This window comes from Fibroporia radiculosa (assembly GCF_000313525.1).
Source record: "Fibroporia radiculosa TFFH 294 genomic supercontigs, scaffold1540, whole genome shotgun sequence".
NCBI classification, from domain to species: Eukaryota; Fungi; Basidiomycota; class Agaricomycetes; order Polyporales; family Fibroporiaceae; genus Fibroporia; species Fibroporia radiculosa.
Window position 1 is genome coordinate 12,156 of NW_012133308.1, and position 17,913 is coordinate 30,068.

Below are 17,913 nucleotides of genomic sequence, written 5' to 3' on the forward strand. Positions count from 1 at the left end.
TGTTTTCCGAGGCGGGGAACGAACTGCACGGGATCATCAACGTTATCAGGCAAACCGCCAACTCGGTGGTAGAAACTCGTACCATATTACATTGGGCGAGAAGCCGACCAGGTAGGGCTTGAGCTCGCAGCTTGCGCCGGTCTCCTCGAATTGGGCCTTCAGCCACACGGCGGCTTGACGTGCACCCTCGGAGAACGAGTGCCGCGACTCAAGCGGCGACAAGGGGTCCTCCCCGGTGAGATAGCGCACGTCTTTGCGCAACTGTGGGATGGATATGTCTCCAATGAGGGACGCGATCACAGGATCGAATTTGACTGATGCGAGGAGTTTGCGGACGCGCTCGAGCGCGGCGGAGGATACAGCCACATAAGGCACGGGCGACACGGGGAGCGGGGCAGCTTTCCAGAAGCGAGGGAGGTGGGTGTCGATGATGAGAGCGAGCGAGGGCGACACGGAGAGGAGGAAGTGGGAGGGGGAAGAATAAAGGATCTGAGAGCGCGAAGGCGTATCGAGGATCTGCTGCTCGCGTGAACCAGTGGCCAGGTCAGGTCGGGAGACATCTAACTGGTCGAGGAACAGCGTGATATCTTCCGTGGCGAAGAGAGCGATGCCATCGTCGACAGACTGGCGCTCTATCCAGACGAGCTGCTGGTCGCCAAAATTTACCAATGGTACAACAGAACCAGAAGAGAGGAGACCGTCGTCGGTGGACGAGCCGAGGCAGGTGTCATTGACAATAAAGAGGCTCTGGGTGCCATACTGCCCGTAGTAGGAGCTGGAGAGACATGAGTCTGCCTGGAGAACAGCAGGTTGGTGAGGGGTAAGGAGGAGGAAGGCAAGGGGGACAGCGGTGGGTGTGAACATGGCTGTCAGTCTCAATCGCTGGCAGCGACGCCGAGAATTATGTACTCACAGACGCCTCGCGAGGATGGCGTCTGCTCGGACTATTCGGCTGCTGACAGGTCGTGGGTCGGGCCCAATATCCGGCTAGGTTCCTGGATAAGGTTCAATATCGTAACGGACGCATGATTCGAAAGAATTCTTTTCATCGCCAATAGCTAAATAACAAAGAAAACAGTATTCGGCGAGTTCACTTACAATAGTATAGCAAGAGGTAGAGGCAGGGACGGGCAGTCTGAGTCCATGCTAGATCAACACGCCGCTTCTCTGTGATGTCAGCAAACCTGCCCACATGCTTGACAAAATTCGCAGAAAGACGTTTGCGAAATCCGGGCGTGACCCATGTCAATGGCAAGGCGCATATTGATAAGGGCTCGTGCACTTGTATAATAATTGATGTTCGACGTTTGATAGGCTTGTGTTCGTATCGGCTGCTCACAGCGCAGATGATGCAGGAATGTGGTGAGAGTGACAAGCTGTTGTAGAAATAGGCCTAGTAGCTGTGCGAAAAGCGCTAGCCATTGCAATGGACGGAAGCAGAATAGTGGCCTGATCGAATGATCATCTGGCGCACACACATTCAATAAATTGGAACCGCGCGTCGTATTCGGTACTTCCTAATGAAGCTGTGGCTCCTCCGGGCTCCGTTGTTTACCCGTCGCAAATCTCACGTGTTCACGTGATATGTGGCTGGCGTCAGTATGTTTGTTTGTGAGTCTCATTTATTGTCTTTTGAGGGCATGGACAGTAGTCCAGCCTCCGATGTAATAAATCGAGCTACGGCCAATAAGTAGCCCTGCGAGGCATGCCTCGCACAGATGCCTCACACCTTGCCATGATGGACTAACATGTACTATTGCGATACTGACGACATTCCGAAAAGCTCGGAATGATTCAGGTCTCCCAAGGCAGCCCGAGAGATTCGGAGTCGGATGGCAGGGACAACACTGGACAATGGTTAGTCATCGTCGTATGTGCTCGTCCAGACGCTCCAAATGCACGATCAATAAGCACTCCAGGCAGCATTGACTACAGATTGCCGTTGCGCTTCCAACTTTGGCGCGTTCGCGTCATGCGATCCTGCGAGCACGACAGTGTTCTCCCACTGGCCAGGCTGCGGGACTATTCAACGGATGACTAAGGCATGTCTCTCTAGCATTCTGGTCGTTTATATTCCGGTCGCGGTCCACCCCTGCTTCTGACCGGGATCCTGCTTACAAAGTCCGTCTCACCAGGAGGCGGCTGCTTCGTCCCAAGTGCTATATAAACGAGCTCGGCCTCACCTTTTGCCTCATCGTCGTACACCACTCATACACAGAAGTCTCTCGCAATGGCCACAGCAGCAGTCCTCGCACCCCATGACGTCCCGACGACGCTCAACTACTATTCTCCTATTGGAGAAGAGGCACCGTACCAGTATGTTATCGAGCCGCCAGAAGGTGTTCCTCGCGATAATATCGGTACCGACACCCACCCCGTTACCGTCCATGATGCTCGCGGCCGTGAGGCCGAATTCACGATCGATAATGGCGGCTTCCAGTTCGTGAAGCACGTTAGCGCCGAGAAGGACTTTGACGACGAAGAGCGCATCAAGGCGGAGTACTATAAGGAGGTTGAGGAACTTCTGAAGAAGGAAGTTGGCGCGAAGCGCGTCTTCATTTTCGACCACACTATCAGGTTAGCACAGGTTAGCTCCGTCCGTCTAGGAGCGCCGCATGTTAATTGCATCCACAAATCAGGCGCAAGCCCGCCCCCGAAGTTGGCAGCAGACCTGATAATCGCGGACCAGTCGTACGTTCTTCCTGCTGTCGCATCTTGCAGAGGCTAATTATCTCGCAGGAGCGCGTGCACATCGACCAGACGTTCGAAGCGTCTGTGCTGCGCGTGCATTACCACCTTGGCGAGGAAGCAGACCGCCTTCTCAAAGGGCGCGTCCGCATCATCAACGTGTGGCGTCCTATCCACCACCCCGTCGCACACAAGCCGCTCGCCGTTTCCGACTGGCGCTACCTCGACACCAACCACGATCTTGTCCCGGTGCGCTTCATCTACCCGCACCGCGAGGGCAGCGTATACAGCGTGCGCTACAACCCGAACCACAAGTGGTATTACCTCTCGAACCAGACTCCGGAGGAAGTCACGCTCATTAAGTGCTATGACTCGGATGTGAACCGCGCGAGGCTGACTCCGCACTCGGCGTTTTTGGACAAGAGCAGCCCTCCGGAGGCCCCGCACCGGGAGTCCATTGAGATCCGCTGCCTCGTCTTTGACAGCGAGTAAGGTGCCAATTAGTTGAGCCTCGTTCGGTTGTGCGGGTGGAATTCTTTTTGTGCAGCATTGGAATGATGGATGTATTAGTATAGGTCTCTGCACGGTGAATGTCATTGTCATGTTAGTGGATCTTGAGTGCTAGTTCTTACTGGATACTGCTGAACGAGCGACAGTTGAGATTCCGGGTCCAAATATCACAGAGACGTTGTGCACGCTAGCTATGGGTGGGCATTGATCATCACCCGGCGGGACCTTCGACATTCGGAGTCTCATGTACATTTGACAGTAGGTTGAACAATTATAGGAGACACATTGGTCTGAGTAGGTATGAGACACTTCATAACTTGTCATAGGCAGTTACAACGAATATCAAGTGCTGATTCTGGGCGTTTGCCACTGGGACATGGGATCACACTAACGAGAGCAAAGAATTGTTCATAAGTCGAAACGTTGTGTTAGCGGCGCATCAAAAACGTAAAATATAAGAAGTCTGGCTTATTCATTGATTGCGAGGATTCGAACAGCTTGCTTCGAACCATCGCTCGCTCATCCAATGGTAGCAGCTACGCCTCGCGATATCTCAACGACTCTGAACTATTTCGAGCCACTGGACGAGGAGGCCCTGTACCAATACGCTCTGACAGCCCCAGAGGGAAAGCTGTTGCACAATTGAGGAGTAGACACTCGGCCGGTAATCATCCACGACGCTCGCGAAAAAAAAAAAGGAGTCATTCTCGCTCGACGAAAACGGGCTACTTACGTATTATGAGGAAGTGAAGGAATTATTGAAGCAAGTTACCGGCGCTAAGCGTGTGGTCGTATTCAACTGAATTGCAGCTGTGTTACCAGTGTGTCAATATCATACTTCGAGATCTCGCGCAACGTACTTTATACATTCACATATTTTAGTTTATGACTGCGGCCGCCTCATATATCTGAATTTTAGAGATGGAAATGATAGCGCTCACAATAAGCTGGAAGTGCGACTAGATGAGCCCCTCATGGCTGATCATAGGATGTCGGTGACATGATCCGAGTCCGCGTGAAGAGAGTCAGCAGACGTGGCATAGACAGACTAAGACAGTACAATGCACGAGCTTCCTGATTGCCGTATACCGCCTGTTGTTCCAGCTCGAGTGATGGTAGACTGTTAGAGTCAGGGCCTTTGAGAAAAGATATACATCAATGCTGGATGGACCAGATCAGGCTATATGCCGCTCACCGCGAAATGCCACGTCCACGCTTTCGGTCAGATTTTCGCGGCCTGTTACACAACATGCATAACCACCTACCGAGTTCGTGGATTAGGACGACTACTCATGGCTCATGGAAGGCATCTCAAATGCGGTGTTCGTTGCGCCAGGACACAGACCTCGCAATGACCGCGGGGACAATAATTGCCAAGGGCCTGCGAACCATCAAGTGCTGCCTGTCACGCCCTCTGAAACCGCCATAGGCAAATTCTGGAATTGTGATCTAGAGCCATAATCAAGAATTTGAGCGTATCCTGCGACAATCTGTTCACCAAGAATGAATTAGCCACTTTCTACATCAAGGAAGAGCAGAACTGTAAGGTGTGGGTGGGTGAGAGAGTGCAGTATGGGCTCTAGTGCAGGGGACAGAATTCGGCCATGGCCCATCCATTGGAATTAGCCCAAACAGCTTTGTTCTCACTCTTACTCCCAGCTTAGCCTCCCGAGAGCTGACATAGTCACCTTATGTCTGAAAAGGCCAAGGAGCTTTCAAGTCATGACACCAAAGACGTTGAAGGAAACCAGCTCACAATCGCGGGGTACTACCTTGCATTCAGTGAGGCATCAGAGCGGGGATATTAGATGTGCCGGACATCGCTCTCAGGTCCTTTATACATAACACGAATGTACGGTGGCGAGAGTGACAACGAGTGTGGGCAAAGATATCTTCAGAGCAACAGAGCGACAGCCAAACGTAGCGCACATAGCATGTCTCTGGACGATACTTGAGGCCTTGAGGAATTACCAGGAAGCATGTCATCCCGATCGACGACACGCCGTCACTTCGTCTGGCTAATCTCAAGGAAATCACTGGCTACGACGGGTTGGCAAACAATTTATGTAGAAAAATAGGAGGAGATGATCAGACCTATAGTATTTCAGGACCTTACGGAGATGACTTCCACAAGAGAGGAAACATAGTGTGTGGGTTACTGTCGGAGAGGTACCGGTGTGAATTCGAGAGGATGAGAAGTATTGAAGCATCAAAGGTCTTGCCGAATTTCAGAACGACACGAGGCCCCTCAGCGAGCCAGAGCTGCGTTGCCAATGAGGCCCGCTTCACTGAGGCAGTGGTGGCACTGGGAGACTCACATGGTCGCATAGGAGGGCTGTCTGGGGGCCGCGCCGCGTTTGGACTCTCAACTTCCGACTTTCTAAGTTCCACCATGTGTTGTCTTTAAATTTGGCAGAGAGGCTGCATCTTGACATACAAGCCTCAATACGACTGTACACCGACATACAGAGCAGTATTCATCCATCTTTTCGGGCGGGTCACCACTGGATAAAACTGATGTTTTCGGACTTGTCAGAGTCTGCCTATTGGGCGCATAGCTGCTTTCCTTGATTCATCACATTCATCACACAACGGCCAGCTTGACTACGATGCATCTCCGGTGCAACCATGGCCTTAGAGCGCCTTGCCAATGCCCCATCTCTGCCGCAGCCAACTGTGAAATGGTAGTATATCAGTCGCGGGTCGCCCGCAACTCAGCACTCATCTGTCCATATCCCCATCAACCCATTCCGGATTCTTTAAAACATGATCACGCTTTCACATAGCTTCTCTTCGCTTCACCATAAAGGAGCTATGCGGGCGTGAGTCTTAGCAGTCATCCTCCGTATCCAACCTGCGGGCTTGCCGCCTCTCCTCTTTCCCTGGCACGACTTCTTGCACGGTCGTCCTCTGAATGTTCTCACTTGCAGGCAAGCTGTTCAGCAGAGCTAAACCCGCAGTACGCATTATATCTTGGTATTGCCCGTCCAAGCTAAGCTGATAACGCCTGCTTGGTCGTTTGTACAATCAGTATGCCAGTATCACTCTTACCCGGTGTGGCGTGGTATTCATTTTGTTGACCTGTATACATTGCTTCGCCCAAGCGGGCATTCACATCGCGTTGTATCGCGAAGACCGCACCGTCGCGTCCCTCATCACGAACATTGCATATGAGTCCCAAATTTCGATGAACGACGTGGCTTGGTTATTGCACAGTAACGGAGCCCTCGACCTCAAGCTCTGCTCCGATATTCCTCTAACGGCGAAGGGCATTGCTACTTGTTCAACTGTATTTGCGACTGGGACGCAAGAACCGACTAGCGCTGCGTCGCAGTCGAAGGCTTTGAACATGGCTAACAAGGTCACTGGCGAGCAGCCCGTCAATCGTCGTTCGCTCCAGATTGATCACATTATTACGTCGAAGAACTCAACAGGCGCTGTGGATGGCGTTAACATAACATATAATGATGGTGCCAACAGCGTGTTTCTCACACAACAGTGTGCACGCGTTCTCGTATATCCATCTGAAGTGTAGGTTTCCATTTCGTCATGTCATCACCAATCTACGAAGGTCTCAATCACACGTCGATTAGCGTGAATAGCTACAAGTACGAAGACATTGCTCTTCTTGGAGCCCAGTTTTGGTTGTTGGTTCTCTCCTTTATGGCGGTTCGTCTAATGATCATCAATTTCTGCATCACGAATTCTCACCTCACTCATGCCTCTCGTATCACAGATAGTATTTGGATCAATCCCACAGATGTACGCTCTGTCAGAAATCAATCGACGTGTCTATTTTTGACGGCGCATTCTTGATTGTCGTCTTACAGACTAGCGGTTCTCTCAACGAGATTACTTGCCACAGCCTGGTCGGCATACTCCATTTGGTTCACAATCTATCATAAAGATACCTTCTATCGGCTGGTTGTCGCACCAGGCACGTCCTGTGCATTCAATCTGTTTCCCACATTCTTTCAGATACGAATAGCCTTAGGAGTGAGTTGCCCCCGGAAGTGTCCCGAGCGTTTATGCCGACAGGTTGACGTGCTGGGATCTAGATCGCGGACCTGGTACTCAACACCACTGCCCTCGCTTTCACCGGCTACCTCGGGCGGCACCTTATCCAAGTGAGCTCATTTGTTAACCATTTACGCGTTATATGACATGGCATCCCGTTGACCGTCTCGGCAGGTGTTCGGTGCATTCACATTCCAGCGCGTCGGCCCGCCATCTCATGTCGTGTGCATTTATCGCGTCCGTGACTGTTGTGCCTAACGACTCCACTTCGGACTGACGTGTGACACAGCTCTTCCTGGCCCTATGGGTGTTTCTACAACTTTCGGTGTATTTCCTCATCACCCCCATTGGCCTTTGGATCACCTGGCTACTCAACGGGAGTGCCCTTGGCCAGATCACGCGAGAAGCCACGCTCTATCAGGCGCTGTTCATCGCTACTGTTGCAGTAAGTCTTTTCTTGATTAATGCATGTCTCCGCTTTAACACCAGCTGAATAGACTCTGCCCCTGTGGGTTATCCTCGTAAGTTGACGTTTCATCTGCCTAGTTTTCTCGAGCCTACCAAACTCAAGGATTGCATTGAACGTAGGGCTGGCATGCCGTGCGACGTGAGCACAAGCTTCTCATGGTAGTATTCCTGCTCCTCTGCGCCACATACATCGCGTGCTGGCTGGCCATGTTCAGGGCACACGTGTATCGATGGATATTCCTCCAATGGACGTTTTTCAGCTGCCTCACTGGAGTGTCGTTCGTCGTCCTTATCGGCACTGGTGTGCTTGGCGTACTCTGCTGGACGAAGTTTGGACGAGGACTGGGAGAATTTCGTGAGCCTACAAACTATTCTCACACGCTCTACAATATGGGCTGAGGTGTGCATATCGTGTAATTCGTCCAGTGCGCATCGAAGCCGCACTAGCGGACGCAGATTTCTCGCCTGCGCTTTTCTCCAACAAGATGGAGGCGGGGTCGGAAAAACAAGATCTGAGCAGGTTCTCGAGTATGTGCTCGGAGCCTTCTAGCAAGATCACGTCCAGGAAAGACGACTCTTGGGATCCGTTTCAGGTTGATCAGTCGCCTGTTATTGTTATCTCTGTCCAAAAGGACGTGTCAGTCCTGCCGCGGTGAGACTGGGCTCGGATCCGTATTACACATGGATATTATGTATCGGGACGCTGCTGCATTCCCCTTGTCACGCAGTCTCTGGAAGACCACGTGTATATACCTCATCGACATTGTATCCGATAGTGATACATAGACTGTGTTATACGATACCAGTTGATTGTGTATGTACAAAACAGTGAACAAGAGTATGCCATTCGTTTTATGTTTTGTATGGGTAAGGATTGGTGATTTCCGGGATGTGCGCGAGGCCAGCGCATCCGCCTGCTCGTATACACTCCGCCAATGACATTCCAACGTCCAATCCTTCAAAGTAAGCACCGTGCAAGAACCCTATTCATTCGTTCAGTAAGGAAAGAACTTCCATCTGAACTGGCTGGTCGCTCACCGAAATACTTCAGACTCGTTGCCTCACCAGCAAACCACAGCCTCTGGTCTACCGTCGCGCGGAGGTTTTCGTGATGGCCATTGAAGAACGATGCGGGCCAGTTAGAGTACGACCCGCGGAACAGCGGGTTCGTGTGCCATCGCGGGAAGTAGAAAGCGGTCGGCTGCGGGATGGTCACGTTGGGATACATGGCCTGGAGGACCCCCATGACTTCGGCCTGCACCTGTTCGTCCGAAAGTGCCTCAATGCGGACCGAGTATTCCCCCTGTGATATAGCACTTGTTAGAGTGCATGTCGAAGAAAGGGCGGGAGCCGACGTACTGTGACCGTCACAAATACTATCCCAGATCCCGGGAAGAATTCTGTCAAATTCATGTTCTGCCATACGGGATACCTGCCACGGGTGGTGTCCGCATATATTGCCATCTGTGACAGTCATTCATGAGCCAACTGTCTGTACGGTAGGATGAGGTCAAGACATGTCGTACCTGGGTGCCGAACCAAAAATCATCCTCAAATTGGAGGAAAATCTTTGTATATGTAGCCTGTTTAGGGATGGACAATTGAGGTAAGATGACGTAGAAATTCAAATGTCGGGAGACGGACCATGACCATGCTTTGGATAGCCTCCTGCTTCCAGTCTGGCAAGGAAGGCTCGAACGAGACATCGTCATTCTGCAGCACACCGAGACTGAATGTGCATAGGGCGTAATCCGCAACGAGCAGCGTGCCATCCGTAAGCGTTACGTTGACACCTGAGGAAGAATACGTGATGTTTGTCACAGTTGAATTGAGCATAAGTTGTTGAGGCTGCAGGAACTCTTCTGCTTCAGCCTGGATGAAATACTTGAACCCGCGCTGATCAATCGACATTTGGTTGGTGTCTGAGAATCCACCGACGTCCGTGTCGTAGGTAAAGTTGTTACCCTATGCCAAGGTCAGCAGGTATATATCCAAGAACGATTGTCCTGACATACCCAAGAACTAGCAATGAACGACGACTCCTCAGGTGTCTGCGCATACTCCCAGTCGAATTGATAGTACTCGCACGCCTTCTCCGCCGGTGTCTGAGGCTTGGAACCGATAAGCGAATAACCAGATCGTGCGTTCAAATCAACCAGCTGCCTCTGCACACGCGCACCAGCCGCGACCGTCAGCGTAGTATATTCGTTACTAGAGTCGTTGAAGACGTCGAGGTAATCCACGTAGCCAGTCTCATCATAAGTAGCTAGATCGAACGCGTGAAAATCAGACCTTCGAACCAAAAACCCGAAATTACGCACTCATGCTTCCGTACCAGTCGTTCGCTTGTGTTTTCACACCATGCTTCTTTACAAGACCCCAGATCGGATTCTCTGGACCGTCACCGGTCTGGGTTCCTTGCACCCAATTAGGCCCTCGCTCAACGACCCATTCGTTTCCTGGCACGCCGATGGTTTCAGTCTGCATACGCCCACCGAGTTCATCTACACATACGATACAGAGACGAAAGGTGTGAGCACACATAGTCATCAAAAAGGGCAAACGCACCTCGTGCTTCGACGATAATGAAGTCCGTGATGCCATTCTCATAGAGCGTACGCGCCGCAATGACTCCCGCAACGCCACCACCGAGGATAAGGACGGTCGGGTCTGCGACCTTGATGGTCTCACTCCTTATTGAACGCGCAGATACCCGCGTCGCGTACGCGTATAAGCAACCCAATAAGGTCCAGCGGAAGAGACTTGGCGTGAACATTGTGCAACAGGACACGCTAAAATCCGGCCAAGAGGGGGTGGGCTTCCCGTGTGAGGGTCGGGCGAGCACAGTGCTGGGAAACCTGCCTGGGATTTTAAGGGCAGAGCATGGACCAGGCGGCAAAGTGATAATGATATTGAAAGATCTGATGCGGGTCTACGCCGCCTTCGCGTTCGGATGATATTTGTAGCCACCAGTGAGCACCTGGACGTGGAAATTTGAAGTCCCATGCCGGAATGAAGACCGTATTGTGCCTAAGGCTCGTCAGGGGAACCTGCTAACAAGTTACAATTGACGCACGTCCTCGACTATCAGAAGTCTTAGACACTCTCACGTACTTGAAGTCGTATATAATCAGTACAGCGCGAGGACTTTCCAGGAGGTTTTATACATACATGTCAATCAAGGGCCCACCCACACATGGTGCTGTCGAATGTTGCGGCTTTGGAAGATCAGACGATGATGAGGAGTGCCGCAAGTCGAGTCGGTTTTTGCGAACGCTAACACTTAAACGTGCCGTATACGAACCGGTGTGCATCAGCGGGAATATCAGCCACTTCGACTCCGCACTAGTACTCACCGACTCAGATGATCATATTATTAGGACTAGCATTGGAGCCAGAGAAGATGGCCGGGCGCGAGGGGTGGGTATAAATGCAAGGCCACGATGATTTAAACGCTATCGGTATATCTTTGTCGATCCCGTTCATGATATGGCTCAAGCCCGCCCACGGAAGCAAATCCGCTTATCGCCCTCTGGTGTCTGCATTCTCTTCAGCACCAGACGCACTGAGGCCCCGCCATGGACTTGCAGCGGGAACTCTTGGAGCTGTACAACACCGTCTTCACATATCCAGCGATTGACAACCACGCGCACGCCCTGCTCAAGGTCGAACATCGTGACGATATCCCGTTCGAAGGGCTCATCTCGGAGGCACAAGGCCCTGCCTTGACAGAAGATGCCCCTTACACTGCTGCATGCTATCGCGCGACCGCGCAGCTCGCGAAGCCTCTTGGCCTAAGTGCGTCGGCAGACTGGGAGGACATCAAGCGAACGCGTCGGGCAGCGAACTACGAGCAGCTATGCCGCACGTTCATGGCCCCGACAAGGATCCAGTGTATCCTGATCGACGATGGGCTCGGAGTAGTGGACATGGTGTATCCGTACAAGTGGCACGACCAGTTCACTGGGAGTCCCACGAAGCGAGTGGTCAGGGTCGAAGTAGTGGCTGAGGTGCGCATTCGATATACGTACGCCCCAGATCGCGGAGCTGAACCGCATCCAGGGAATCCTCAAGGATTTGTTCGATACGCAGCTTGTTATAGTCGGATTGGATCCCCTCGCTCTCTTCGATTCGTTTTCCTCAAGGTTTAACGCGACACTTGCCGCGTATGCTGCAGACCCAGAAGTTGCCGGTTTCAAGTCGGTCGTATGCTATAGGACTGGGCTCGACATCGAGTCTGGCTTCAGCCGTGAAGAGGTCAAAGTGGCATTGGTTGGATCCGCTCTACGATACGAGAGCTTGAAAAAAGTTCGCGTGCAAGACAAACCGCTGAATGATTTCATCGTGAACACCGTCCTCCGCATCGCAAGTGGGTGTGGTAAGCCAGGTGCGTCCTTCGATGACAGCGATCTCCTCAGAGCGCACTAACACACGGACAGTGCAATTCCACACCGGCCTTGGAGACAACGATATCACCCTGTCGAAATCGACTCCCGCTCTCATGCAGCCAATCATCAAGGCATATCCAAACGCTAAGATTGTCCTACTTCATTCTAGCTACCCATTCACCCAGGAGGCAGGGTACCTCACCGCCGTGTACCAAAATGTATATCTCGACTTTGGCGAGATTTTCCCATTTTTGAGCGCAGATGGCCAGCGCGACGTCGTGAAACAAGTGCTAGAGTTGTGCCCAACGAACAAGATTATGTGGTCGAGTGCGTCCGTCTATGGTTATGATGCATTGCAGATTGAATTGGTACCCTACGTTTAGCCGACGGCCACTTCTGGCCCGAATCATACTACCTCGGAACACTCCAAGCAAGGGATGCTGTATATCAGGTGAGATTATCGTTGAATCTGACATGCTCCATGATTGAATGAGATTTGATAGGTGTTGGAGGCTTCCATGAAGCGCGGGGAATTGAATTTGGCGCAAGCAACGGGAATTGCAAAACGCGCCTTCTTCGAGAATGCAAACAGAATATACAATTTAGGTCTGACCCCCAAGATTGTATGAGTAGATCATCATGTGTATCATTAATACCAGGCTGAGGAAGCGATCGTGGGCGCGTTAGCTACATATCTTCATTTTCATCTTCCTCAACAGTCTGCAACCCCTGCTCTTGCGCCAACTTGATTGCAGCACTTTCCTTGTCTCGAGCGAATTGAATGAGTGATTGCAGTATAGCTCGCTGTCCTGGTGAGCCGTTGCTGGAATCAGAACCCAATATCACAAAGAATCAGCTAGCCCACCTTCTAAGTAGTGCTCTAACATGAGTAGGACTTCCGGACGTATTCGATCTTCAGGCGGGTTGGCAATCGGGAGACGATCTAGCAAATTCTGCGCCATCTCCGCGAGCACTTCGGATGCGTCTAATTCGTCGTCGATCGTCTGTTCCTCCGGGTCATCGCTGACCGCAGTCAGTATCGCGCGCCACATTGGCCCTGCGCCTTGCGCATTCCGGCCCACTTCCCACTTCTGCTGCTGTAAGCCTGACGCTGAGTTGCCGCCAATTTTGAGGACTATAGTGTCGTCAGGGTTCTCTGGAAGAGAGAAGCCGTATCCTAGAATGAGCTCGGCGTTTGGTTTAGGACCATAATTGTTCAGCAGCTCGGAGCCGGCTGGTGTACTCTTGTGAAGGACCAACGAGATTCGATTCCTAAACAAACGCTTAACGCCACAACTTTTCAATTACCAATGAAATACGAACACGTCAGAGGATGTGCCGATAGAGACAACCCATGACACCGGCTGGCCTCTTGAATGATTGAGGGAGTCAATGCCAGGAAGGAGAACCGGATATGATTCCTCCGTCGATACGAGAGACGGGTTGGGAGAGAGGACCATAGACGGGAAGGCACGAGAGGACAAGTAGGTTGACGCGGATAGATATCGTTCCCTGCGCTTCTTGTACTCAGCCTCTCGACCACGGCCAGTTCAGGCTTCGTTCACTCACCAACTGAATTGTTCACCCCACGTTAGGTCAACCGTTGCGATCGTCTTCTGACACTGCTCCCACTCAGACTGCCAATCTCTCCGCCGATCCAAGGTTGCACCATACAAGTTGGATCCCTTCAGTGCCTCTAGCTCTGTATCGGAGAAATGCAGAGGTGTGCGGAGTTTGTCTGGTGCTGGGAGCATTCGGATGTATGGCCAGTGGGCCAGCTCAGAAGAACTGTGTGGATCACGATGGGCAGAGTCAATAGAATAACCAGAAAGATGCACAAAGACTTTCTTACGCTGAGGGATCTAGAATCCAGTGCATGCATATGTAGGAGCAAATGAGCTGTCTTTCAGACCAGCTTTGGCCAGTGAACGTGGGGCCAAGCAACGTCGTCAACGCATTTTTGGAGACCTCTGGAGTAATGGCCAAGGAGAAGGGGCAGGATACAACCGTCGTATCAGAGCGTAGGTCCTGGCTTGCGATCACAGAATATCCAGAGCGTTCTGCGAACGGAATGAATTTATGGGCTGAGCAAACACACGAGATCGCTACCCAAGATACATACCAGTCCTAAATGCTGCATGTGGATGAAATTCTGCTCCATTCTCTGCCAGCCAGTTCTTGAACGCGACGACATCGCCATTTGCGGACACAATTCCATCGTCGTCCGGTGTCATCACCATCGACGAAATGCACAACGAAATTGTTGATGGAGACCAGTCCGTTCACGTCCAGAAGAATGAGGCGCAAAAGCCAGGCCTCCACAGAGCGTGCAAGCGAGGGAGACCATGCCGTCGGTGTCCAAGTTAGTAAGACGCTCGTCCAAACAGGTCTCTCATGATCTCATACCTCATGCGCTTTGCCCCTTAACTTTTGTGTATTAATAGGATTTGTATAAAGGGAGGGGTGGCCTTCTCCAGGCCAAGATCGTTCATATCCACTGCACTCTCATCTTTGCCTTTCCATCACTGTCGTGAGCACCATGTTCAAGAAACCATTTGCCGACTTGAAGACCATCGGTACGTCCTCCAGTCTTTCTATTGCATAATGGTAGCGAACAAGAGAGTTACTAGCACCACTCAGGACATCTGATCGCCGGAAGCTGAAGCAGCGAGTTCTAGAAACCTTCAAGATTCTGCAACCGGAAGAGGGCGACGTGCTCGTCCCGGAGGGATTGCACTGGCAGAAATTCACGACCTATGCGGATGAGCCGGGTGTATGTTGCACACTTATCTCTAGCATTGCGGCTGACCATAAGTATATGCATAGATAGTATATCTCTCAATAGAAGGGGACCCCCTCTGGTTCACAATCGGGAAGGATTCAGACGAGCTGATTCCGACCGGTACGTGATACCTTCCAGCAGCTCTGATCGTCTTCTAAAAACATACCTGCAGTGTATACTCTGTGGAAGCGTCCCAACATGCTCCCACTCGTCTCTACTCCTGCCGCTGTGATACCGAAGTTGGTTAACGGGGCAGATCTCATGATACCCGGAGGTCAGAAGCTCGGTCTTGCCTCATCCAGACTTCGTCTCATATCCTTTGTGTCCTGTATTCCGTCAAGCCAGTCGTCCAATACTCGACAGATCTTACGGAAGGACAGCTTGTGTCGATCACTCAATACCACGGCGGGAAGATCGGGTATCCTCTAGCAGTCGGTCAAATGGCAGTGCCTGGAAACACAATAGCGCAAGCTGAACAGGCCGACGTAAAGGGGAAAGCTGTGTACGTCTTGCATGCCTGGAAAGATGCGTTATGGGAGATGGGGCATAGGAGCAGAGCAGAGGTGCCGGACCCCCTACCCGAAAACCCTAGCATGTCTGTTGAGAGTTCAGACACTACAACTGTTGCGAACAATGGTGTCTCTCAAGAGACAGACACCATTGTTGAGCAAGCTGTACCGACAGACTCGACTGCAGCCGCATTGATATCCGCAGAAACGGATCTTCCGGCTCTTACCGCGGAGGGTACGTCCATATAATAGTAGACCCGTGCACTTCCCGCCGTACAGTCTCAGCGGCAGGGAACTCGTCAACAGTGCTCCTCTTCGATCGATCCTGAGCTCGGACGGATGGACTCATATATTGTTGCAGATGTAACAAACTGCCTACGGTCCGCAGTTCTGCAGGCAATTGCTTCGACGCTAGCCTCGCTACCGCCTTCTGCATTTCCCATGCCAGCATCGACGTTTTGGAGCTCGTACATACTTCCAGCGCGGCCATATCATGCCCCAGGCACGAGGGGCAGCACAGGTGAGATGTTCCCATCCTGCATGAGGTCGCGACTGACATGTAGAGCCTAGACGCGAGTGCAGTTGACGTGAAGCGGTCGACGTACAAATCTGTGAAAGCTTTCCTGAAAGCAATGGCAAAGGAAGGCTTGATCAAACTCAAGGATTCCAAGGGCGGTGATGTGCTGGTGACCGGTATGTCATAATGAGCCATCACGAGCGCGTTCGAGTTTCAAGTATTTGCGGGTACCAGCTGTCTTCCCTAAGCATCCGGCGGTGGCAGGACATCAGCTGCACCGAAGTGTCAAAGACGTTGAGACCAAGCAGCAACGGGCCGAAGACCGGGAGCGCAAGGAGAAGGAAGCCGAGGAGAAGCGCAAGGGCGAGATACAAGTCACAGAACTATGGAAACCCTTTGAAAAAACACTGAACTGGTTCGTCGCTGCGGATAAGGAGTGCGTATATGTACTATATTGCCACCGGGAGTGAATCTCATTCGTTATGGTAGGACGTCGGAACTCTACACGATGAGCGATATCAAAACTACTCTGAACGAGTATGTATCAGCGAAGAATCTCATCAATGCGCAAGAGCAGCAATATCTCAACGTCAGTGAAGACTCCGCGCTGCTAGATGCGGTCACCGACAAGAACGAGACTGATGTGGAGTTCTTGAAGCGCGAAGAGGTTCTGACCCGAATCAGAAACCACATGCAGAGCTGGTATGAAATCCGGGTCGAAGGGAAGGATGTGGTTCGGAAGTATGTCTAAGGCTCGCCCGTGCATGGAAGGTGTGCTGATCGTTCCACACAGGAAGGGGCAGCTGAAGGCGATACAAGTGGTGGTCAAGGTCCGCCAGGGCCGGAAGGCCTGCACGTTTGTGACGGGGTTTGAGCCATTTAAGTTGAACGCAGACGACTTGGCTGACGATCTCCGCAAGCTGTGCGCGAGCTCTACTTCAGGTCGGTTTCGTCTCATGTCATCAGCATATGGCGTCCTAATTTGCACGACTTCCAGTCGCACCTGTGCCAGGGAAAGGGTCGGATATGGAAGTTATGATACAAGGCAAACAAATCAAGACGGTGACAGATCTTCTCATCGGAAAAGGCGTTCCAACAAAGTGGATTGAGAGCTCGGAATTGAAAGCGAAGAAGAAATGATAATAATGCAGATGAAAAGTCGATGGACCTGTCTTCGGAGCTCAGGCGCTTGGGACATGCGATTGCAGCATTTCTTGGCATGCTCGTAAAATCTCGATGAACAATTTGTATTTCTGTCGTGCCTCCACAGGCATTTGTACGTGTACGTCCAAGATCTGACGTCTTCCGACAGACGAATTTGCACCCTATACGGAAATTATTGTTGTATTGGTGTGCATAGGCAAGGGAATGCAACTATAGGGTCCAACCAGGCAACCTGAAATACCTGAATCTGACTCCACAACATCCATCCTGGTATGTGTTCATTCCTCGTGAAAGGGAAAGTCTCATGAAGGCATTTACCGAGCGGCGTTAGCGCACGCTGATAAGTTGATGCACACAAATACAGCGGTTCAAGTTTGAATATGCTATGAGTATTCTGAACACAGGTAGTGCTACAGGTAACGGCGACGGTGGGGAGACGCAGATGAGATTGAACAAATTCTTTTCCTTCCCTTGGCTCCACCGCTGCCCTGCAGTCGCTTGAAATCTGCAATGTCAAGGACAGGAAAAGGTTTGCGGTATACATCGGACCCTAGAATGGACAGGATCACTGGCTGTGTTGTGAACATGTTCTTATCAGGCTTATCATGTTCTTTTCATTGGTGTCGTTCTGCCAATTGACCCAAAGTGTCTTAAAATTTCCACTGGTCGGGCAGTATTGAAAGAGTTTGAAACCTACAGACTCATTTGAGCATATCGAGAGGAAAAGAATTCCATTGCTGATCGGGAAATTCTTCCCGAGTGCGAGCGAATGACTCGTCAGAATAATGTTGGACACGCCGCCTTCAGGCTTCTCGACTCCATTTTGCAAGTGACTCAGACGTTCAACTACTCATCGTCCAACCCCCCCCC

General features: G+C 51.5%; 7 protein-coding genes across 7 annotated transcripts; 4 read left to right on the plus strand and 3 right to left on the minus strand.

Annotated features, from left to right (window-relative positions):
* Positions 1–45: 45 nt before the first annotated feature.
* FIBRA_03009 (uncharacterized protein) lies at positions 46–864 on the minus strand (the record flags this gene model as incomplete). The annotated part of the gene is made up of 1 exon (XM_012324854.1): positions 46–864. One exon carries the CDS (start codon positions 862–864, stop codon positions 46–48), a length of 819 nt encoding a protein of 272 aa, XP_012180244.1.
* Positions 865–2,230: 1,366 nt separating this feature from the next.
* On the plus strand, positions 2,231–3,180 carry FIBRA_03010 (uncharacterized protein; the record flags this gene model as incomplete). Its single annotated transcript, XM_012324855.1, has 3 exons — positions 2,231–2,577; positions 2,640–2,691; positions 2,740–3,180. 3 exons carry the CDS (start codon positions 2,231–2,233, stop codon positions 3,178–3,180), a joined length of 840 nt encoding a protein of 279 aa, XP_012180245.1.
* Positions 3,181–6,385: 3,205 nt separating this feature from the next.
* Positions 6,386–8,339, plus strand: FIBRA_03011 (uncharacterized protein; the record flags this gene model as incomplete). Its single annotated transcript, XM_012324856.1, has 10 exons — positions 6,386–6,729; positions 6,792–6,867; positions 6,935–6,960; positions 7,029–7,194; positions 7,257–7,325; positions 7,390–7,452; positions 7,505–7,660; positions 7,713–7,736; positions 7,804–8,038; positions 8,110–8,339. 10 exons carry the CDS (start codon positions 6,386–6,388, stop codon positions 8,337–8,339), a joined length of 1,389 nt encoding a protein of 462 aa, XP_012180246.1.
* Positions 8,340–8,535: 196 nt separating this feature from the next.
* On the minus strand, positions 8,536–10,459 carry FIBRA_03012 (uncharacterized protein; the record flags this gene model as incomplete). Its single annotated transcript, XM_012324857.1, has 8 exons — positions 8,536–8,666; positions 8,722–8,986; positions 9,043–9,147; positions 9,210–9,266; positions 9,328–9,648; positions 9,699–9,949; positions 10,005–10,187; positions 10,252–10,459. 8 exons carry the CDS (start codon positions 10,457–10,459, stop codon positions 8,536–8,538), a joined length of 1,521 nt encoding a protein of 506 aa, XP_012180247.1.
* Positions 10,460–11,261: 802 nt separating this feature from the next.
* FIBRA_03013 (uncharacterized protein) lies at positions 11,262–12,700 on the plus strand (the record flags this gene model as incomplete). The annotated part of the gene is made up of 5 exons (XM_012324858.1): positions 11,262–11,693; positions 11,746–12,070; positions 12,123–12,398; positions 12,455–12,522; positions 12,575–12,700. The coding sequence occupies 5 exons, from the start codon at positions 11,262–11,264 to the stop codon at positions 12,698–12,700; spliced, it is 1,227 nt and encodes a 408-aa protein (XP_012180248.1).
* A 58-nt stretch (positions 12,701–12,758) lies between these two features.
* FIBRA_03014 (uncharacterized protein) lies at positions 12,759–14,311 on the minus strand (the record flags this gene model as incomplete). Its single annotated transcript, XM_012324859.1, has 6 exons — positions 12,759–12,880; positions 12,937–13,343; positions 13,395–13,583; positions 13,641–13,859; positions 13,924–14,131; positions 14,194–14,311. 6 exons carry the CDS (start codon positions 14,309–14,311, stop codon positions 12,759–12,761), a joined length of 1,263 nt encoding a protein of 420 aa, XP_012180249.1.
* Positions 14,312–14,610: 299 nt separating this feature from the next.
* On the plus strand, positions 14,611–17,019 carry FIBRA_03015 (uncharacterized protein; the record flags this gene model as incomplete). Its single annotated transcript, XM_012324860.1, has 11 exons — positions 14,611–14,647; positions 14,702–14,844; positions 14,898–14,973; positions 15,026–15,127; positions 15,199–15,597; positions 15,724–15,882; positions 15,933–16,055; positions 16,114–16,315; positions 16,369–16,620; positions 16,673–16,821; positions 16,877–17,019. The coding sequence occupies 11 exons, from the start codon at positions 14,611–14,613 to the stop codon at positions 17,017–17,019; spliced, it is 1,785 nt and encodes a 594-aa protein (XP_012180250.1).
* Positions 17,020–17,913: the final 894 nt, after the last annotated feature.